The sequence below is a fragment of the Prionailurus bengalensis genome, chromosome A3 (assembly GCF_016509475.1).
Source record: "Prionailurus bengalensis isolate Pbe53 chromosome A3, Fcat_Pben_1.1_paternal_pri, whole genome shotgun sequence".
Lineage (NCBI taxonomy): Eukaryota > Metazoa > Chordata > Mammalia > Carnivora > Felidae > Prionailurus > Prionailurus bengalensis.
Window position 1 is genome coordinate 60,722,942 of NC_057354.1, and position 22,992 is coordinate 60,745,933.

Sequence of the window (22,992 nt, forward strand, 5' to 3'; positions counted from 1 at the left end):
ATTACCTCAACCGCTGGCAGAGGTTTCTTAGAAACTCAAAGAACATCAATAAAATTTGGGCCAATTTAGATTTATAATTAGAAAAAGATACTATTTTTGGTATTAAATTTAAGAATAAAATGCAGCCAACTCTACATATATACTTATAGACACTAAAGCACAAAGCAATCAATCTAGCTACAACCAATGTTTAATGACTGTGGCCGAATCTCTGTTCTCTAGCAAGAGACTAAACTCCTGATGGGCAGGGACCATGTTCTGGTCTGCTGTGCATTTCCCCAACATGTAACACACTGCTCACTCAAAGGGACACTCGAGGAATTTGTTGCGTTCAATTAAAAGAGAAAACAATATTTTAAACAAGTCAATGGTGACTGCTAAGGTGACATCTGAACCCAGATGTTTAAACAATACCACTCCAGCCCATTCTGCAGTGAAACTATCAGACAGAAAAGAGAGTTAAATCAAATACCAGCACTGAAACTTCCAAGCCTATACAAGGAAGAAATCACACCATGTTTAGCCAGTGAAAATGACTAGAATTTAAAATATATTTTAATGAGAACACTTTCTATCTTTAAATAAAAATGATTTACATTTTTAAATATGAAACTGCTCTGGCATTAGGACTTAACTGCTTCCTGATCTACAGGGTTTAGATGCCACCGCACCACTAATTCCCCAGTGCTCTTGAGGCACGTGTTAGACATGTCCTCTTCCGCTGGAAGTCCTTGTGGCAACTTCAGGGGCTGGATTCTGTGACATAAGAAAATGCTTTTAGAATTACACTAGGTAATACATTTTTTTAAATAGCTGAAGTAACAAACAACAAACCTTATCAAATGTTTAACCACTTTCAGTTTTGCATTCACTGAAGGTATATTCTTGTGAACTTGAGGAGTATGTGCCTATAAACAAAGGAAACAGGGTTATGGATCCATTTCAAAGCAGATGGTCCCATGTTACAGTGAAATGTTAAGGTGAAACTCATTTTGTCTGAATCAAATTTTCAAATAAATTACACTAAATAATACATTTAAAAGAGTGAAGTAATAAAAATGTACCTTAAAGTTTAAAAATTATAAAATTTAAAGCAAATTTAAACAACTAACTTAAGAGGACTTAAACAGCTGCTTACTTTTTCTAATCCAAGCATCTTTATTATATCTTTTTCCCAATATGGACGTCTTTTTGTACTCTTTATTCTGGTAACAATATGTAGTTTATGAGGGTGCTGTGGATCCCCACCATATTTTTCATGATCTGCAGGTGAAGGCTGAAATACCTAGGAAAGAATTATAAATGGTAAGTTTTCAATTATACAGTTTCGATGTATTTCCTCTTCCTTTCTTAACCACCCCCCCAAAATCTACATAACGATCTCATCCCCAATCTTTCTGAAATCCTCATCTTCAAACTGATTATTCAGACAAAGTCTAAGGATTGCATACTCCGAAAAAAAAAATCACACAGGCAAAGACTGTTTTGTTTTGTTTTGTTTAAGAGCAAAGCGGGAATAACCAAAGGACATTAAAGAGTTCAAATGCCAGGAGACTGTATTAGCACCAGATAAGCAGGGCATAGTAGCATCCCTCCACCCCATTCAGGCAGGGCATCAAAGATAAGCTTACAATGACAACACATGAGTATGTGTTAGTACAAATGACTGCCTACAAAGGGTCAGAAACAGCTCAAGAGAGCTGACATTAATACTGATTCTCTAAAAAATCAAAAGGTTCTAGTAAGCTATCACACAAAAAACTTCCCTGAGTATATAAAATGTACTAAATAAAGATGTACATGGTAATACTATTTGTAATAATGAAAAATTTAAAGGCCACATCCATGTTCCTCGTAGAATAACTAAATGGAATTACAAGGCATACATTTGAATTAAAACTAGTACAAAATAATAAAACCAGTAATATATGATACAACTGAATAAATTATGATGTATCCCATGGGATACAATGCTGCCATAAAAACCAATAAGGTTAACTATCTTAGCAGCTGCTAACATTGAAGGATGGCCATAATACATTCTTGAGAAAAAAATAATTCCACACCACTATGTGTAGTGGGATCTCATATTTGTTTCATCTGTACCAAGTACATGAGTGTGTACACAGGATACACTACATAACGACTAATTCTAAGAATCATGTAATATACATATGTGCATATACATACACTTATATATGTATAAAGGTCTCAAAGACATTAGATCGAGTCATATCACCTCTGGGAAATCAGACCAAGGAAGGACATGGACACACGGACACACACACATGGTGGCACTTTGATCAAAAAGGGTATTATTTAATTATAAAATAATATTGTAGAAACTTATCTGCTGAGAGGCTCACATTATATTGCTAAATGAAGACAGCAGCTAAAGAAGCATTTTACATGAGATGATTCACATCTTTAAAAACATATAACAGAAAAGGATATGGAAGCTGTCTCCAGGTGGTGGGATTAAGGGTGTCTTTTTGCTCTTTTTGCTCATTTGTATTTTCTAGGGGTTTTGAAGAGATGCAGGGTGAGAAGAATGGTGGTAAACAGGATGGGGCAGGCATGCTGAAGAAAAACAAAGATTTAAAGAAACAGTGTAAAGAGCACAAAATATCTGGGAAAACCAAGGGTAAATGTGTGGCTCAAGTAGAAAAAAACATGAAAACAATGTAGAGGATTAGAGGATGAAGTTAAATTGCTCAACTGTGCTGAGACTTCAGAAACTTCCAGAAGGGATACAGAGCTCTTGAAGACTTGAAGCAATATGACTACAATTTTAAGGGACTCAGAAAGAATATACTTGTAAGAGGACAAAATGAAGTGGGAATGGGAGACTGGTACCAGGAAACTTGCAGCCCTGGTTTAAGAGCCTGAACTACAGTAGCTGCAACAGAAAAGGGACTCATTTGGGGACTCTGGACAGTAAAATAGATGCATTTGTGGTGAATGGAGGAAATGGAGGGGTTGAGATGAACACATCTCCACCCTGATTTGGGAAATCAGGTAAAGGATGGTAGCATTAACTGATATAACTAATACAGGACGAGCATCCTATTTCATTTGGTTGTTTGGAGGGAAAGTAAGACGAGTTTGATTCTAAATATGTTTAACCTGAAATACCTCTGCATTATCCACAAGGCAGGGTCTAGGAACATGTGAGAATATAGGAATAAGTTCAGAAGATAGGCATGGGCTGGAGATACACATCTCAGAATCATTTCCATGAAGTTTGAATTTTCATATTTGCTAGAGCTGACAATCAAAATCAATGCCTTACACATTTTAAAGGAATGCTAACGTCTGTATCTATCCTTTTATTCTAGAACTTTACAGACTAAGAAACATGAAAAGATACAAGACAATACAGTTGTGGAAAGGATAGCAGCAGCAAAGCCATGACTTGAAAAATAAAGAGGTTTCTGATATAAGAACATTCAAGCATATTAAAGGTGTCAAAATAGTCAATGGTAACACTATTTTATCTTAAAAAAAAAAAATCAAAGGAGAATGGTAGTTGTCAGGGGCTGGGGAAAAGAGATTGGGGAGTTATTATTTAATGGGTACAGAGTTCCAGTTTTGTAAGATGAAGAGTTCTGGAGATGGATGGTGTGAGGACTGCACAACAATATGAATGTATTTAATAACACTGTAACGTACACTTAAAAATGGTTGAGACAGTACACTGTATATATATTTTGCTGCAATACAAAAAACTGGGGGAAAAAACACAAAAAAACCCAGACTTTAAAAAACTAAATGTAGTCTTTTCCATATATTCCATCAACTGCATAACTGCATTCTTAGGTACTTACCTCAAATGAGTTGAAAACTTATGTCCCCACAAGAACTTGCACACAAATGTTTACAGCAGCTTTATTCACTACTGTCAAGAACTGGAAACAATTAAGATGTCCTTCAGGAGATGAATGGCTAAACAAACTACAGTACATCCATAAAACCAAATATTATTTGTAATAAAAAGAAATGAACTGCATAGCCACACAACTCAGGTTATAAAAATGCAACTTTCATTATTTCCAGAAACTTGTTTGATTTCTGAGTCCCCAACCACTTTAATGGAAAATAACTTGATCTTTCAAATTCGTGTTTTTCCTTAATTCTATCCAGATATGTTTTAGCTAACTCACAATTTATCATTCTTTTGACTAAGTATATAGTTAACAAAAAGCTAGCAATCCTGGTGGCAAGACGTCAAGAAACCTTAACTGCATATTGCTAAGTGAATGAAGCCAGTCTGAAAGATTACATGTGCGTGATTCCAACGATAAGAAATTCTGGAAAAGGCAAAACTATAAAAACAGGAAAAATATCAGTGGTTTCCAGGGGTTGGGAGATGAGAGGGAGGGATGAACAGGTGAGAACAGAGGATTTTTAGGGCAATGAAACTATTTGTATGATTCCCTAATGACCCAGGACATTGTGCATTTGTCAAAAGCCACAGAATGTGTAACACTGATAGTAAACCCCGATGCAATCTAAGGACTTTAGTTAATAATAATCTGTCAATTCTGGTCCATCAATTCTAACAAATATATACCAATACAAAATGTTAATTATAGGGTAACTATATATGTTGGGGGAGGGAGTATATGGGAACTCTCTGTACTTTCTGTTCAATTTTTGTATAAGCCAAAAACTGCTGTAAGAAATAAAGTCTATTCATTTAAACAAAATAAAACAGAAGTTAATAGGGGGCTTAGCCAGTGTTTTCCGAAAGTATGATATGTACACGTAAGTATAGCAAAGAAAACGCAAAGATCCCAAGTTGCAATACTCAATATATAAAGTGAACACAAAGAAGCACAGAGACAGAGTCTGAGCCGGAGGAAGACCCACTGTTTTCCTGAGGATAATGGTGATATGAAAACACAAAATATTAGGGCAAAAATCATAAGCGGGAATAAACAGGTACTAAGATGATAAAACCCCACTACTTCAAAGGCCAGTGGCACATTAAAAAAAAAAAAAAAAAAAAAAAAAAAAAAAGAATCATTACCTAGATAAATTCTACCATGTGTTATTTAAACTCTATACTACCATGGACATCCACAAATAATTCAATGTAAAAGTTTTCAACATTACACAAATAGGTACCATTTGAAAACATAACATGCTTAAAAAAATAGTAACGCTAACCCCCACCCCACCAAACCCTTGTTCTTACTTTATCTGGAATTCTTGACTTGGTAAATTTGTGACGAATCCAATCTGTACAAATGAGAGACTCCACACCTTTTGTTACAGTCTAAACATGACAGAAAACATTTTTTAAAAAACTCTGGCTAGTGCAGAAATCTATACTCACCAATTTTTAGGTGACAAAAGTCTGTTTTTATTTAACCTATAATTATCAAACCTTTATCTCAGCTCCTTAGCTAAGTGAATACATCTCACCTTACCACTAACATTATAAAGCAAAAAGCACATATAAACTTCTCTTTTTTTTTCAAGTTTTTATTTAAATTCCAGTTAACATTCAGTGTAATATCAGTTTCAGGTGTAGAATTTAGTGATTCCCACTTCCACAACACCCAGTGCTCATCACGACAGGTGCCCTCCTTAGTACCCATCACCCATCTAGCCCATCCTCCCGCTCCCATCCCCTCCAGTAACCCTCAGTTTGTTCCCTATAGTTAAGAGTCTGTTTTCTGGTTTGCCTCTCTTTTTTCTTTTTTCTCCTATGTTCATCTGTTTTGTTTCTTAAATTCCATATATGAGTCAAATATAGACTTCTTGACCAGGGTGGGCAATATTTTTCTATAAAGGACAAGACAGGAAATATTTCCAGCTTTAGGGCTGTATGGTTTCCATTGTCAAGTCTCAACTCTGCCACTGTAAGGTAAAAGCAGCCACAAACAATATGTAAACAAATAGGCATGGCTATGTTCTAATAAAACTTGATTTACAAAAATAGGTGGACTGAATTTGACTTGCAGGCCATAGTTTGCCAACGCCTGCTCTGGACAACGTGCAATAATTTACCTTCACCAATACAATGTAAAAGAAAAGGAGGTGCCAATTTTCTTTCTAGTCCCTACAATGCTAACATTCCTAGTTCCTATTTCTTATTCCCTTTCTACAATCTTCCAGTCCTGTTGCTCTCAGTCTGCTAAAGAAAAAGGATTCACTGCCAATCCTTCCCATCAGGAAACTCCCCTCTGGATGGGCAATAATCATTCCTTTCATGCCCTCTCTGTCCTGCAGAGATCCACAAACAACTAGACAGTAAGTAGGAGTGAATGAGGGAGAGAAAGGAAAAACATGGGCTTCTAATCCTGGCTCTGTGCTCACCATTTGTGAGAAATGAGACACTTATCCTCTCAGAGAGTCAATTTCCTCAGCTATTTAAGAAGAAAATAATACTGATCACACAGGATTAATCTAAGGTTAAGGCAATGTACTGGCCAGCACCAATGTATGGCCAGCAGCAGGTCTGTATCTAGACTCTGGCCCTCATGAATGGGTTAGGCTGTACTGCTACAATTTCTGTAAGAAAGAATAGAAGGAATTACATGAAAATACAAACATTAGTGATCTCTGGGAGAGGGCTTTTCTTCTTTCTGCTCTTCCATATTTTTCTATGATTGGAAATACACTCTTTTCATAATTGAAGGGAAAAACCTAAAACTTTAAAAAGATTAAGGGGAATCAACAGTGGCCATTTTTTACCAGCATGTTCTCCAGGAAAAGATCTTTTGTGTTTTTAAATTTTTAGTGATAAAACAGCAGATCATAAATCATAAATAAAACTGCTCTTCAACATTAAAAAACACTATATAAAAAAAGGAACTTGTACAGTTTAACTTGCCTGTTTGTTTTGTTAATTACAAAAGAGAGAAATCACTCTTAAGGAATAAAAAAAGAGAGAAAGATGATACTTGAAAAGAAATACTTACATGGAGTCCACCTGGGGGCTTCTGAACTATTGAGCGCAAAATCCCTGCCATGAGTGTGGTGACTGTTCTCTTCAAAGGCTACGACAAGCATAAAATAGATCCATGGGTCAAATATGTATTGGAAATGGACAGGTGCCTACTTACATATTAAAAACCTAAAGAAGTTAATTATGAACTTGACTGAAGTTTAACAGTAAAATCCTAGTTATTTTAATGCAATAAGAGTAAGAAGTTATAATAAATGTTTTATTCAGAATTCAGCAAAACCATATGTAGCAATTATACATTAATCACATTCCATTTTTGCCAGATGAGTTAGAAACTAGGTTGATTCAACAAAAATGGGCAAAGAAATCACTACTACTTAATTTCTTCACCAAAGAGCACAGATAAAGAATGCTTTGTTATAAAATCACAAAATGAAAGGACTAGAAGGGACTGAAGAAATCTAGACTCCTAGAATGAGAATTGACAACCTTCTTTAAAAAAAAGAAAAAGAAAAAGAAAAAAATGTTTATTTATGTATTTTGAGAGTGAGCACGTAAGCTGGGGAGAGAGAAAGAGAGAGAATCACAAAAGCTCAACACAGAGCCCAGTGCGTGGCTGGATCCCAAAACCCTGGGATCATGACCTGAGCAATCAAGAGGTGGATGCTTCACTAACTGGGCCACCCAGGTGCCTCTAGAATTGACCACCTTAGCCTATGTATGTGGAAAATGAAAATTCATTCATATTGAAGGGCATCCACCTTCAATCCAATCCAATCCAATCAAAGGGCATCCAGCTTATCCAAGGAGCATATAGTTTGGAACCCAATTCTTGTAATTCCTACTCCAGTGCATTTTCACTAAATCATAATACCTTTCTGTTAAAAAGTAAACTATAACTTTCTTTCTTGAATACTTGTATTTTTAAACTATTCTTAATAAATATGCATTGCTTCTATGATGTAAAAAAGTCATGTTTATTTAGACAGGCAATAATTACAACCAATTATACTGATGTATACAAAAGCAGAAAGATAAGGTTTATGAACTACATGTACATTTTTCATAGGTTACTTAATTTGTGTGTTTCAATTCTTTTTCAAAAGGACAGAATATAATACCTACTTTCCAAATGAATCATTCTAAAAACACCTAAAACAGTTTTTAGTACATAGGAAGCCCTCAACAAATGGTAGCTTTTACTATTATGAAATTATTACAAAGTTGTAATAAGAATACCCTAACACACTAAAATTGGGTAAATGCTGTACTTCGTTCGGTGAATCCACCAGATTCTGGCTCACTCAAGCTCGTCAAGTCTTTCCTGTGATGTGGACAAAACAATGAAGTTGTGGGAATCAACGCAAGATGTCCCATTAAAAGAGCCAAGACTTTTGAAAAATTCTCAGCAACTAAACCAGTCTCTCAAAATTAATTATGCATCCGTTTTAGAAGAGTCAGCTACTAAATCCTTAATGCCATGAAAGCCAGAATTTTATCTTGTTCATTTTCTACTCTCAGCATCTAGCACAGTATCTGATGAACAGTAGGCACCCAGTGTTTGTTTATGAATGTTTGAATCAATTAATGGGTTAGAACTATGATCTGCTCAACTCAGAATTCAGAAGTATATCAAAATTTCATAACTCTCATTCAGACTTCAAAGATTACTATACAGCATAAGAATTTCTAGTTCAAATCAGTATCTAGTGCAAATCATCAGCCATTGCTTGGCTGGTTGTTTATATATATTTTGTATCGACGCTTCCTTAGAAGAGATGCTTATTTAATCCTCTGGCTCTGCAATCAAATAGGTAACGATAAATTATTTTCTCTACCATACTTCTTCCTCCTAAGTTAAACATTATATATTAACCCAATTCATTTGGCTTCACATTTTTTTACTTTTCTCTTATCATTTAGATTTCAGCAAAAGCCTCCTAAGGGGCCTTCCACTCTCCAGTCCAACTTCAATAAGCTCTCTTCTCCATAGCAGCAACCATTTCATTAAAATCCCAAATCAAATCATGTCAACTCCTCTTCCCCAAACATTCCAATCAATGAGCCAGGTTTCTCACTGTTGAAGTGAAAGGTAACATATAAGAGGAGAAAGCTAGAATAATCCATGTGATTCAATGACACAAGTTGAGAGTTTGAGCTCATGTTTAGCTTAATATAGATACTGATGGATATAGAAATAGGTATGAATGTATATATACATGGGTTAGCTCTGTTAGCTGAATGGCATCCCAGTAGCAACGAACACACTCAGCGCCTGATCTTAGCATTCTCTAATAAAAGGAACCAGGGCTCCTTTGAGAAATGGCTAATCATAGGGCTACTGCAGTGAATATATTAAGATGAACCTGGAGCACTTTGTAGCACTAGAAACGAACTACTTAAAAACTCAAAATGATGGGAGTATGTCTTCAAATACCTGACTGCCTTAAACCTGTCAAAATCACCAAAAACAAGGAAAGTGAGAAACTGCCATAGTCAAGAGGAGCCTAAGGAGACATGACTACTAACTAAATGGGGTAAAAGGACATCTGGTAAACACTTAAGAAAATTCGAATGAAATATGGACTTTAGTTAGCAGTGTAATAATGCTGGTTCATCAATTCTAACAAATGTACCATACTAATGTAAGATGTTAATAAAAGGGGAAATAGGATGTGGGGTATATAGGAACTTTACTATTTTCACAACTTTTCTGTAAACCTAAAGTTATCCTAAAATAAAAAGCTTATTTATTAAAAAACCAAAACCTCCAATGTCTCAGAGCAATAGCCAGTCCTTAACCCCTACCTCTAGGACTTCATCTCCAACTGCTCCCTTGCTCACTGGATACACACATTGACACCCTTACAGGTCCTAGAAGTTGCCAGGCAGACAAGCTCCTCTGGACTGACTGTTTTTTCTCCTGGAATGCTCCTGATATTTATATAGTTAGTTCCCTTATTGCTTCAATTTTTGGCTCAAATCTCTTCTTAGTGGGGTCTATCCTGATTCCATTGTTTAACATTCTGACCCCCCACAATTGTCAGCACTCCTCACTCCACTGGATTTTCTTTCCATAGCACTTCTCTTCTAACATAGTTTGTTAGGTTTGTTGCTTACTGTCTGTCTCCACCCAGTAACAGGTTAACTCCGCAAGGACAATAAATTAAAAAAAAATTTTTTTTTCTTGGTGTGCCCTATCTATTCACAGATGTATCCCAAGCATCAACCAAGAGCAGCACCTGTTGTGTAGTAGGTACGTTATCAATTTCTGCTGAATTAAGTTTAATTTACAGACTTCAGAAGGTGTGACAGTGAAAAGTTGTAAGTTTTAATAAAAAATAAAGGTTAATGTTAATAATTATTCACACAACTCTTGGACCTTGAAGCAACTATACTGTCTTCTACTGTACAGTAGCTTTTCTCTTGCAAAAATAGGAGAACACATGCATCATGAAAAGTATAATCCCTTTTCCATTAAGAAAATGTCTGTGACTGTATACGTATACACAGAAAAACTCTGGAAAGCTATCAGTAAAATATAAACATACCCATGGGGGGAAGGCTACCAAGGTGATTTTCTACTTTTTGCCCCCAGTTAATATCCGAACAGTTTTAGACACCTACTTACTGACAAAAGGAAGGAAAACACTGAAAACGCACAACATAGAATTTTCCTTTCAATTAACCGATATCTCTGAACGCAAAAAATGTCTCTTAATTCCTAACGCCTAAAAAGTAACAGGCAGTCTTCATCCGCGCCTGTTGGCGAAAATATGCAAAACAGGCAGCTATGGGTAGGCGGCGATCAAAAACATGATTGCAAAATTACAGCTTTTAGTAAAATGGTAAATATTTTAACTGCAAACTCCCGAAGGTGTTGCCTTCTAAGATGCAATTAGCAAGCTTTTTATCCTCATTAACAAAAAATTCAAGTTACGCGGATCCCCAGTGGGAAACCGAAATTAGTTATAAACAGAAACACAAAAACTGCCAAAACAACCCTGAATTCCCTGCCCCACTAAACTATCTTGCCTAGGCGGGTCCAGAGCCGGGCTTAGCAAGCCGCGCGGCTCCGGAACTGGGAAACCGGATCCGCTCGACCACTGGCTTTTCGCGATCCCAAGGGACAGTGAACGGGCGCAAATTCATTTAGGTTATTACGACCCGCAAACTCAGAATCCAATAGGAAAATCAATCCACATCTCCACGGCGTTCCCAGGTACCCACTCCTGGCAAAAATGCAATATTCCTAAATATTCTTCAACCTGACCTTACTCACCGAGGGGAAGCAGAGCAGACGGGTGCCCACGAAGCGCAACACACAAATCTGGCCGTCATATAGCGTACTCATAGTCAACCCCAGCACTTTAGTTCCGGCCACGTCCCGCCCCTTCAAGGCCATAAAAAGAGAGCGCAGGCGCAGGTCTGTCACGTTATTCCCCCCTCCCACCTCACGTCCCCCGCGCGGCAGCGGCTGGCTCAGCTCTGGTTGTGTTTGAAGCAGAGAGGCGTTTCCGTAACTATGGCGAGATCCGGACAGGAGCAGGAAGCCGAAAGCACAGCTGCATTCAAGGTGCTAAAGCGGGCGATGGAACTGGACTCGGAGTCCCGGTACCAGCAGGCTCTGGTGTGTTACCAGGAGGGGATTGACCTGCTCATGCAAGTCCTGAGAGGTGAGCAGGGAGCCGTGGAGAGGATACCAGAGGAAAGGAACTGGATCCGCAGTTTCTGGGGAGTGAAAGTTAAAAACCCTTCTTGTACACCACCAGGAAGCAGTCACAAACAGAAGGTTGATATTCTACAGGACAAGTGGACTGTTTTCTTTTAGATTGATGTCATCAAAAAAGACAGGGTCAGTACTCTAGATTTTGAAGAGACAGAATCAAATCTAAATATATAAGCCTTGATAGGACTTAGGTTCGAAAGAAATGTAAAAATACATTTTTGGATCCTTTTTGGAAAGTTTGAATATGGATTGGGTAACAAATTATTGACTTTGTTAGGTAGCATATTTTTTTCTAAAACTGTCCTTGATTTTTAGAAATGCAGACCGAAGTGTCTTGGGAAGAATTTGTCATAATGTCTGAATTTAATTTTAAGGGGGGGGGGGGACCCGGAGCAAATGTGGCAGAATTCTAGCAATTCTTAAATCTATGTGATCGGTAATAAGGGTGTTCGTTACACTATTATCTTTGCTTTTATGTTTAGATATTTTCGTTAGAAGTAAACAAAAATAAAATCACATAGCGGTAGAATACCTTAAGTACCTTTAAGTACACCTTAAATAACGGGTGTACTGAAATTCGTTGTGAGAAATACATAGGATTGTGGGTGGGCACAGCGAAACTTGATCTGTTAATATAGTTATTCAATGTTGAGAAGTACCCAAATAACCATTAACAACCGGTACAATCTCTGGCACATAGTAGACACTCAGTGATTATGTATTAAACTGATTTAAGTTAAGTCCGGCCCCTGCTCCCCACGCCCTGTAGCTCCCAGTCTGGCCGAAGATCTCCCCTGTGTGCCTTTTAGCCTAAGTATTACAGAAGCTTTTGGACAGCAGAGGGCGCTTTTCAGGGTTGGGGGCTTTAGTAGTAAAACTCCTTTGGGAAGGCCCAGATGATGATGAAGATGAAGATGACGATGATGGAGAAGAAGAAGGAGATGATGATGATGGAGGAAAGTAATTATCATTTATGAGTGCTGAGTGCTAGGCACTGTCAGAGCACATGAACATCATGATCTTGTTTCATCTTTACAATTGCCCTGAGAAGTAGGAGCTGATGTTATCCTCATTGTACAGCATAAAATTAAACTTTTCAGTTCCACCACAGTTAGTCAAAATTGGGAGCCCAAGGCTTTAAAGACTCTGGTATACTGACTGCCAAAAAAAGAGAGGGTGTACAGTGTTGGTCAGGTGGATCATTGCTTAAGTTCCAGTGCTCTAGGGTTGTCAGGTCAAGCACTACTCAAGTTCTGGCATTCTGGGAATCTGAATCAGGAGAGCTATAGTTTTGCTCCTGTGTGCTCTACTGATTCTACAGAGGTTATATAGAGACAGTGACCTGATCTTACAGGTTAAGATACAAATGCAAATAACTCTAGTACAGGAAATAAGTGCCAGGAGAGAGAGATAGACAATGAGGATTTAAATAGTTAAAGGTCATTTGGGGGAGGAAAGGTGGAGGTGGCTTTTGAGGAATAAGTAGAATTTCAGAAATGAAATTCCGCAGAGTGTTTAAATTCTGTCTGTGCTATTTTTACCAAATAAGTGGTTCACTTTGGTTCATTGTGTGTCTCTAGAAGAAGAGTGAGAAGTAAAGTAGATTGAGGTGTGGTGTGGATGACCTTCACTGCCAGGAGATTTTAACTCCTTCCATAGACAAGGAGAAACCATTTAAAGTTTTTATAAAGGAGTGACGTAATTAGAGTTGCATGTCAGGGCTTGTCTCTATTAGGAATATGCTCTCCTCCCAAATATCTGCATAGCATACTCCCTCTTCTCTTTCAGTTTTTCATAAAAATAGTACCTTCACTGTGAGGCCTTTCCTGACGTCCTGTGTAAAGTTACAACCCCATCCCAGGACTCCCTTGTTTTCTTCCTTGTTTTATTTTATTTAATAGCACTTATCACAATCTAACATACATATTTTGCCAACTTCCTTTTATTGTTGTCTTTCCTCCCACTTGAATGATAGGGGATAATCATGTCTGTTTTATTAACTGCTGTAGCCTCAGTGCTTAGAACAATGTCTGGCATGTGGTAAGTTCTCAGTAAATAATTCTTGAATAAATGAGTGAATATGGCAAGAGTGTGGGGGAGATACTAACCTGAAGAGACTGAAGTAAAGCAGACCAATCGAGGAGCTTCTGCAGGAATCAAGATGAGAGGTGAGAAGGGCCTGAAGGAACCAGAGGGGTGACACCAATATTAAGAAAGGAGGAGACAGTCTGGATATTGAATAATTGGCATTAGGACATGACTAGATGTGGGAGTGAGGTTCAGTGGAATCCAACCTGCTGTAAGTAAGCCTAGGAAACTGAGATGTGATGTTTGAGGAATGGGTCTACATTGTTAAATTCTGCCAGCTGATCGAGGGTGATCGTTAAGAAAGGACTACTTTATTTACAGAGGACAGAGAAAATAGAGTATATTTATAGGCAGATGCAAAGTAATAGTGGAATTTAAGAAAAGAGATATTATAGTCTGGTTCTTTTTTTTTTTTTTAATTTTTTTTTTCAACGTTTATTTATTTTTGGGACAGAGAGAGACAGAGCATGAATGGGGGAGGGGCAGAGAGAGAGGGAGACACAGAATCGGAAACAGGCTCCAGGCTCTGAGCCATCAGCCCAGAGCCTGACTCGGGGCTCGAACTCACGGACCGCGAGATCATGACCTGGCTGAAGTCGGACGCTTAACTGACTGCGCCACCCAGGCGCCCCTATAGTCTGGTTCTAAAGGAAGCCCAGAGTATGGTGAATGGAAAAAATTATGTAGGTGATAATGATATTAACAAAATTTATTATTTCCTACAAGCCAGTCTCTTTGATCATTAATCATCTCCCTGTCTAAGGAACAATTTCTCTTTCCGTGTTACAGTTGAGGATACAGACAGGTTGAATAACTGGCATGGTCACACAGCCAAAAGTGGCAGAACAAGTTTTGAACTAAAACCATGTGACTCCAGATGCTTTGCTGTTAACCACTGTTCACACTGCCTCTTTGTAACAGAGACCATAAAATGCTTAATCCTGATAAAAAGACCAGTTCAAGGTTTTTGACTTTAAAGAAATATATATAAACCTAGTAGAAGAATATGAGTTCTCATATCACCTTAGGAGCAAAAACAGGATTCCTCACAAGAGATTTATAGATTATAAATGGATAGATTAGGATTTTCTTAAGCTACTGAAGTATAGGCATGAGAAAGTAGGGATCTTGATACTAATTTTCAAGTAGAAGGACTTGAAAAGAAAAGAATTCAGTAATTATATTGATATCAATAATTTTTTTTTAACGTTTATTTATTTTTGAGAAGAGAGAGACAGAGCATGAGCGGGGAAGGAGAAAGAAAGAGGAGACACAGAATCTGAAACAGGCTCCAGGCTCTGAGCTGTCAGCACAGAGCCCCACGCGGGGCTTGAACTCACGGACCGCGAGATCATGACCTGAGCCGAAGTCGGACGCTGAACCGACTGAGCCATCCAGGCGTCCCATATTGATATCAATAAAATGTTGGAAACAACCTGAATACCCTGGGAAGAAGAGAGGTTGAATAAAGTGTGGTACATCCACACAATGGAGTGCTATACTGCTGTAAAAAACAATGAGGATCTGTGGAAGCGATATGGAGTGATTTCCAGGATACACTGTTAGGTGAAAACTACAAAGGACAAAGAGATCTATGGTATGCTATCCTTCATGTAAAAAGGAAGATATTCATGTGTCTCCTCATTTGTTCGAAACAAAGGAAGGATAAAAACAGAAACTAATGAGGTTTGTGGGGTGGTGGAAAAGAGGTACAAAGAAGGAAGGAATGGGAATGGGGTAGCAAGTTGAGGAAGGAATCATGCTGCTCTGAATTATTCAACTGTGATACAGAAGCAGGTGGACAAGAAAATAGGTAACTCAATTATCTCTGGAAAATAGTATTTTGACCATATTCTGTAAGGTTAAAGACAAAATGAATTATATACAAACATTGTGTTTTACTTGGTAAATGTTTTTCTCCCAGAGGTAGAAACTACTTTATATGAGTCTTGAATAAGCCAGTATATATATTGTGGATAATAAAAGAAGTTACACATAAGGAGATAAGGCTAGTATGAACCCTGTGGGATCCAAGTTATCATCATGAACTTATGGTTTTTAATATATATACAGATGTGTAGACACGGAAATAAAGGCAGATATATGTGTGTGTTAGTAACCCTATATATATTTACTTTCTAGCCACAAATTGAAAGGATCTGGAAGTAGTGACAGGACTCCCCTAGTGGCAGCAAGTATACTCAGCACCCAGAATTGGATTTCTTCATACCATTCTCCAATAAAAGGAACTTAGGGCTTTGGAAAAATGGTTGATTCCAGGGCTGGGGCAGGGAAAATACAAGATGAGTTTAGAACATTTTGCACCAGAAAGCAAGGAAGTGCTCAAAATATAATGGGTCATGTTGAAAGTACAGGGGTCAGCCAACATGCAGGAGCTCCCAAAGCCAAAGCTGATAAAGTTAGGGCAAGATAATAATATTGCCATTTGCAGCAACATAGATGGAACTAGAGAGTATTACGCTAAATGAAATAAGACAGAGAAAGCCAAATACCATATGATTTCACTTATATGTGGAATTTAAGAAACAAATGAGCAAAGGGAAGAAGAGAGAGAGGCAAACCAAGAAACAAACAGACTCTTAACTATAGAGAACAAACTGATGGTTACCAGGGGGAGATGGGTAGGGGGATGGGAGAATAGGGGATAGAGATTAAGGAGTGCACTTGTGATGGCCATTGGGTGATGTATGGAAGTGCTGAATTACTATATCATACACCTGAAACTAATACTGTAAACTAACTGGAATTTAAATAAAAACTTAAAAAAACAATAGTATTGGATTACAACCCATAAAATAAAATAAATATGCATGAGTCGATACTGATACAAATTTGTCACTCAATAAATAAATAGATGGGGGAGAATGGACAGCTCTTCCTTATAGTAGCATTCCAGTTTATAAATTAATTAGGAATGATGGAAATAGAAAATCCCTGTTTGACAGACACTGCAGTGATAACTGTTGCAGGCAACGACTATCAATGGATGCTAAAATTAGGGGGTGAAAGAGTGATGAGAAACAGGATATCTTCCCATAAGATACTTATCAATTATGAAGGACAAAATAGTGATTTTACAGTGGAGTGATCTTTGAACTCACCAGTAATGACATATATTGACATCATGTACCGAGAAGGGCATGCTTTCATGATTTTCTTCCCCAAAATGCATAACCTCAATCTAATCATGAGAAAACACCAACAGCCCCAAATGAGAGACATCCTACAAAATAACTGACCACTGCACTGTTTCCCCAAATGTCAAAATCATAAAAGGTAGAGAGGCTAAGGACCGATTTCAGATTGGAGGAGACTAAGGAAACATGACAATTAAATGCTGTGCAGGATTGTGGACCAGAAAATGAACTTTCTCTTTCTCTAGTGGGAACATTGGTGGAATACAAATAAGGTTTGTGGATGAGTTAGTAATGTTGTATCAATGTTAATTTCCTAACCTTGATAATTGTAGCATATTCACATGATATGTTAACATTAGGGGAGTTTGGGTGAAAGGATACTGTGTGCCATTATTGCAGCTTTTCCATAAATATAAAACTAATTCAAAGTAAAATGTTGTTAAAAAGTGGGAGTTTAAAAATGAAATTATTATGGGAAATATAAGTAATAGCAAAAAGAAGGAATGAGGGAACCAGAAGTGATTTAGGGGCGAGGGACTTGGGGTAAGGTTTTATTGATAATATGTATTCAAAAAATACCTTATATTTTTGGGGTGACTGGGAAAAAGACTGAGCATGAACTATAATGGGTAAGTCTGGAAGAGAAGCTGGTTTTGTGGAAGAAAGATAGGTATTGTTTCCTGTGTTTTGATTATGTTAAGATTTCAGACTTAAGGTTGATTAGGACGAAATGGTTCTCAGACTCAGGTTTGAAAATAAGCCACCTTTGTCATCACCTCATCAAATTTGGTATCCCCAGCAGTGAGACACAGTGTCAGAGTTCCCACTCCTAAATAGAGCTGTTTCAGATGCTTAGTGCAAAAATGGAGGTCTTGGTGATCAAACCAAATTTGAGCCCATTTGTGTATTTGAGGATTGAGGCAAACCATGCTAAATAGGACAGGAAATTTGTGGAAGAGTTGGGAAACTGGAAATAATGCCTGTTTAAATAGAAAAACTTTTTAGAAATTTGAGAGTGTATTTTTTTTAATTTGTAGGCACCAAAGATGTTACAAAGAAATGTAATCTCAGAAAACAAATTTCTAGCTACATGGATAGAGCAGAAATAGTGAAGAAATACACGGATCAAGAAAAAGAAGGTAAAGAGGCTGTTTTATAGAATGTGTCCATAAGTAAGTGTGACAAAGCCCATTTCATCCAGTGTTTCTGGCTCTGCCTTTTGTAACTCTTTGTGGTCTGGACCATTTATCCCTGGGAGCCTATAGTTTTATTCTGCATTTCCATGTCCCTATATATAACCTTATATATTCTTAACCCTTTTAGGTGGGGAGGTGATTTTCACACACCCTCTTGAGAATATCTGATGAAAGCTATACATACTGCAGAACTTTGCATGCCATTTTAAGGAATTCACTGCAGATCCTTATGAAGCTTATGTGTGGACTGGAGTTGAAATAATACTACGCAGAAATAGGAAATGTAAATCCTGTATTTTATTTCTGTTTCACTTTCTAAAATGACCAAAATGTTAAAGTAGCTAAGGAAACTCCTGGGACTTCTTTAGGATTTTGCTGTGAATCAAAACATTTCAGGAGTGAAGTATTCCTAATGACTAGAGATGCCACTAGTTGTCCTTCCCTACTTACTATTAATCTACTTATGAGCATCCAGTTTACAAACATATGTCTATAAATGGCCATTACCACCTTTGCCTGGCATAATCCTACTTTTTTTTAGCCAAAGTTACTACTGTCCTCAAAAAAACAGTGCCTCCAGGGGCGCCTGGGTGGCGCAGTCGGTTAAGTGTCCGACTTCAGCCAGGTCACGATCTCGCGGTCCGAGAGTTCGAGCCCCGCGTCGGGCTCTGGGCTGATGGCTCAGAGCCTGGAGCCTGTTTCCGATTCTGTGTCTCCCTCTCTCTCTGCCCCTCCCCCGTTCATGCTCTGTCTCTCTCTGTCCCCAAAATAAATAAACATTGAAAAAAAAATTTTTTTTAGAAAAAACCAGTGCCTCCAGACCTCAGCTGCTCTTCCTTGCTATCCTTATATGGCCCTCCCCTACCTCTTCCTAGTATTCCATATGAGCCCCTACCCTGGGTACCCCCCGCCCCAGCGAGCTCCTCTGTTGAGTGGGAATAAAATTGTATTTCCTTCACCCCAAATTGAAACTCACAATGAAATTTCCTTTTAAAACATTGATGAAATAGAGTACCATCAGCATTGTGGTTTGAATACATTGGGTTAAGTTAACCTTTGTGGGTAGCTTGGCTTGAAAACTGATGCATAGTTGCTAGTAACATCATATCTGTGGAAATACTAGGAAAAAAATCCAAACTACTGTTTTGTAAACAAACTTTAAATTGGCAACCATCACATAAATTAGGAACTACCATTAGGGGTCATGTTTTTAAAAAAATCTTAAAGATCTTTTTTTTTTTTTTTTTTTTTTTTTAAATTTTTTTTTTTCAACGTTTATTTATTTTTGGGACAGAGAAAGACAGAGCAAGAACGGGGGAGGGGCAGAGAGAGAGGGAGACACAGAATGGGAAACAGGCTCCAGGCTCTGAGCCATCAGCCCAGAGCCTGATGCGGGGCTCGAACTCACGGACCGCAAGATCGTGACCTGGCTGAAGTCGGACGCTTAACTGACTGCGCCACCCAGGCGCCCCAAGATCTTTGATAACTTACTCAATAATCATTCGTTTTGAATGAACAAAAACTATGGAACTGTTTTACTGACCCTGTGCAATCCTAGTCTTGGGTTGTTAAGAAGTGCTAAAATTACTACTTAAAGTACTCTATGGGGCACCTGGGTGGCTCGGTTGTCTGTGTGTCCAACTTCGGGTCAGGTCATGATCTCGCAGCTCATGAATTCGAGCCCCACATCAACTCTCTGCTGTCAGCATGGAGCTGGCTTTGGTTCCTGTCTCCTTGTCTTCCCCTCTCCAGCTCCTGGTTTCTCTCTGTCTCAAAAATAAATAAAAACATCAAAAAAAATTTAAATGCTTTATAAGTTCTAAGAAAGCCTTCTAAATTCCATGTATTTATATGTTTAATACTTTAGCCGTTAAATTGCAGGACACAGAAAGACTTATATCTGAAGAGAAGGACCACATAGCCACTGAGTTATATAGCTTATGGTTCTACTCATGGTGACAGAATTATCAGCTGTCATTATACATATAGACTTCTCTTGAATAAACTGCCTGGTCTATAGGATTCAGCTCAAGAACCTCTTCCAAGAAATCTCTGGACTTTCCCATTTGACCTCCATGAAGGCAGAACTCACTTATGGAATTCTTTGCCTTATTTATTTCTGTACATATAGCATCTTGCATTGTGCCTCGTATATATGTAGGAGGCATTCAGAAATGTTTGCTGAGTGGAGGAGTTAAAAAAATTAACTTGTATCTGATCCTGATTAATCACTATATGTAAATAGTATAGAAAGAAAATAAATTGTCACTGGTTTTATTATTGAAACTTGTGTTTTTTAGATGGAAAATATCATCGGCAGATTAAAATAGAAGAGAATGCAACAGGTTTCAGTTACGAGTCACTTTTTCAAGAATATCTTAATGAAACAGTTACAGAAGTTTGGATACAAGATCCTTATATTAGACAGATTCATCAGGTAGGTGAAATGCAGAAAAATATGATGAAATGTTACTTAAAATGTATGAGTTAGTAATAACCCGTCATGATGTCTTTCAGCTGTATAACTTTCTTCGATTTTGTGAGATGCTTATTAAGAGACCATGTAAAGTAAAAACCATTCATCTTCTCACCTCTCTGGATGAAGTAGGTATCTGGAAGCATTTACTCTTTCTTCATGAATTTTGTTTAGCTAGGAGATGTAGTTTGAGCAAGGAAATGTGGACACAGTGCTTCAGCTAGAGCTATTTCTTTGGGAATTGTACAACAATAGACCTAAAATACCTTCAGAAAAATGCTATTGACTTTTCTGATTTTGTTGTATCTTGCATTTGGCTACTTTGCTAAACTATAATTCAAATCGTTTGTCAGTTTAGTTTCTTGGATGTTCTAGGAGATGATCACACTGTCTGCACTATTGACAATTTTGTCTCTTTACCAATGATTATATCTTTTTCTTGATTTACTGTATTGGCCTTCTGGTGGATCATAGCATGATAGTGAGCATCTCTATCTTGATTTTGATTTAAATAGGAATGCTTCTAAATAAACCAGAATTTTAAGATTAACTTGAAGAAAGCACCCCATCTTACTAACTAAATAGCATTACTAAAACACATTTTAGGAGATAGGATAGAATTGTGTTATGTGTACATTAGAAAAAAACAATTATTTTGATAAAAACAACTGCCATTAAACTGCTTCATACTTTTATTCCTTCTTTGAGATAATAGACATTGAAACTAGTATAGAATCTTTCCCATTTTATCTGATACACATTGTGTAGCTTAATGATAATTTAAAATAGTAATAACTGAACAGAAAATCATATTTTTCCTATTAACAGGGTAGTGGGAAAGAGCAGCAAAGTAGTGGCCTGCAAGAAATAAAAGAGTCACTCAAGAATCATGGAGTGCTGTTGGAATTAGAATATTCTTCTTCAGTACATGACCGAGAAATTAGGTTAGTTATAGCAGTATTTTAATTTTTATGCAGTTGAATATACTTACTTATTTTAATGCAATATAATTGCATATAAATATTCAGTTTATTAAAATTTTAAATAAAGCACAATTTTAGTATCTTTTCACTTTTTAGGAAAAAATCTGGCTTATTATATCTGAGTTTCATATCTCTTAATGGAATAGTTTACATGTTCTGTTTCACGTGAGAAGAGGAAGTACTTTTCTATTCAAGCATACATATAGTGTTGGGGTATTAGGATAATTTTCTGGTGGTAATATTTAATATTCTGATGATTTTAGTATTCACTTATATTTTATGAAATAATCTCATAGGCATGACAGTACGCAGCAGTGTCTACAAGGAGACAGTATATGCAGGTATTTTAGTAATATGTTCCTCTGTTTCACACAGTAGCTTTCATATGTTTATAGTGAGTGCACCTTTAGTTTTAATGAAAACTTAAGCACAACCTAAATGCAAAACAGCTGAAAATGCAGCTGCTGTGGTTGAAGCAGAGGTTGGGGTCCAGAGCTCATCCTGCGTATGTCCTCCATCTTTAGGTAGGGAAACCCCTGCAACACACCATAGCCTGACCTGAATACATTTAGCAGAACAGGAAAGTTTTATCAGAGATCTGAAATTCAAGAATCAGATATAATTTACTTGACAAACTTGTTACCATCTAATCAAACCAACTAATGGTTTCTTTGGACATTTTATTTCATTGTAGACATGGCCCATGAATAACTCCAAGTTTGGTTCAACTCATGCCACTGGAGAAAATGATTTTCTTTGTTAGGGGGAAATTTTGCTGACACTTACTACATTACATCTTTGATAACTGTCTGACTTAAATGTCTGGAATATAATACTGTATACTATTTCAATAGGTTTAACAATGGATGGATGATTAAGATTGGAAGGGGACTTGATTATTTTAAGAAACCACAGGTAAGATATAGTCTTATGAGTAAGTATGTTGTACTTTTTGTAACATTTTAACAAATGGCTTTGGACTTTTTTATTAAAAAAAAACAAAACACCTCTTTTCTTCTCTTCTTAGAGTCGTTTTTCCCTTGGATATTGTGATTTTGATTTAAGACCATGTCATGAAACAACGGTGGACATTTTTCATAACAAGCACACAAAAAAAATATGATGGGCAGTAACTTAATTTGCATTATATATTTATATTTTAAGTGAATATTGATTTTGGGTTTTTTTTTTTTTTTTTATTACTTTGGACAGATCATTTCTATAATTATGTATTCAATAATAAATTTTTACATTTCTACTAATTTATGGATTCATTGTTCAGTTATGTAACCAATCCTAAATATTTCTTATAAATACATTATTTAGTGGATTTACAGGGTTTCTAGTCATATGATTAATTTAAACATTTTACCAGCTTTTCTCTTAATTTGACTATTGGGGAATGAATCAATAAACAATGAGAACCTATTAGGAAGATAAATT

The 22,992-nt window shown here is 37.0% G+C and overlaps 2 protein-coding genes across 3 annotated transcripts; one reads left to right on the forward strand and one right to left on the reverse strand.

The window, feature by feature from the left end:
* Nucleotides 1-537: 537 nt before the first annotated feature.
* On the reverse strand, nt 538-11,373 carry MRPL30 (mitochondrial ribosomal protein L30). Of its 2 annotated transcripts, none has more exons than XM_043603180.1 (6): nt 11,202-11,373; nt 6,933-7,010; nt 5,201-5,281; nt 1,139-1,285; nt 835-908; nt 538-756 (listed from the first exon to the last, which is right to left on the reverse strand). In XM_043603180.1, the coding sequence occupies exons 1-6, from the start codon at nt 11,322-11,324 to the stop codon at nt 624-626; spliced, it is 636 nt and encodes a 211-aa protein (XP_043459115.1). In that variant the 5' UTR covers nt 11,325-11,373; the 3' UTR covers nt 538-623. The 2 variants fall into 2 exon arrangements, with proteins under 2 accessions (XP_043459115.1, XP_043459116.1); XM_043603181.1 differs by lacking the exon at nt 11,202-11,373 and adding an exon at nt 8,159-8,180.
* On the forward strand, nt 11,373-22,977 carry MITD1 (microtubule interacting and trafficking domain containing 1). Its single transcript, XM_043603179.1, has 7 exons — nt 11,373-11,595; nt 17,932-18,033; nt 20,391-20,527; nt 20,608-20,694; nt 21,395-21,510; nt 22,404-22,464; nt 22,577-22,977. The coding sequence occupies exons 1-7, from the start codon at nt 11,445-11,447 to the stop codon at nt 22,670-22,672; spliced, it is 750 nt and encodes a 249-aa protein (XP_043459114.1). The 5' UTR covers nt 11,373-11,444; the 3' UTR covers nt 22,673-22,977.
* Nucleotides 22,978-22,992: the final 15 nt, after the last annotated feature.

Coding starts and splice junctions, on each gene's coding strand:
- MRPL30 (XM_043603180.1), bottom strand. CDS start 11,324: ATGGCCTTGAAGGGGCGGGACGTGGCCGGAACTAAAGTGCTGGGGTTG. Junction 5,282..6,932: donor AGCCCCCAGGTGGACTCCAT/GTAAGTATTTCT, acceptor TGTCATGTTTAG/ACTGTAACAAAAGGTGTGGA. Junction 757..834: donor GTGGTTAAACATTTGATAAG/GTTTGTTGTTTG, acceptor CTTATGTCACAG/AATCCAGCCCCTGAAGTTGC.
- MITD1 (XM_043603179.1), top strand. CDS start 11,445: ATGGCGAGATCCGGACAGGAGCAGGAAGCCGAAAGCACAGCTGCATTC. Junction 20,695..21,394: donor TTCTCACCTCTCTGGATGAA/GTAGGTATCTGG, acceptor TCCTATTAACAG/GGTAGTGGGAAAGAGCAGCA. Junction 22,465..22,576: donor ATTATTTTAAGAAACCACAG/GTAAGATATAGT, acceptor TTCTCTTCTTAG/AGTCGTTTTTCCCTTGGATA.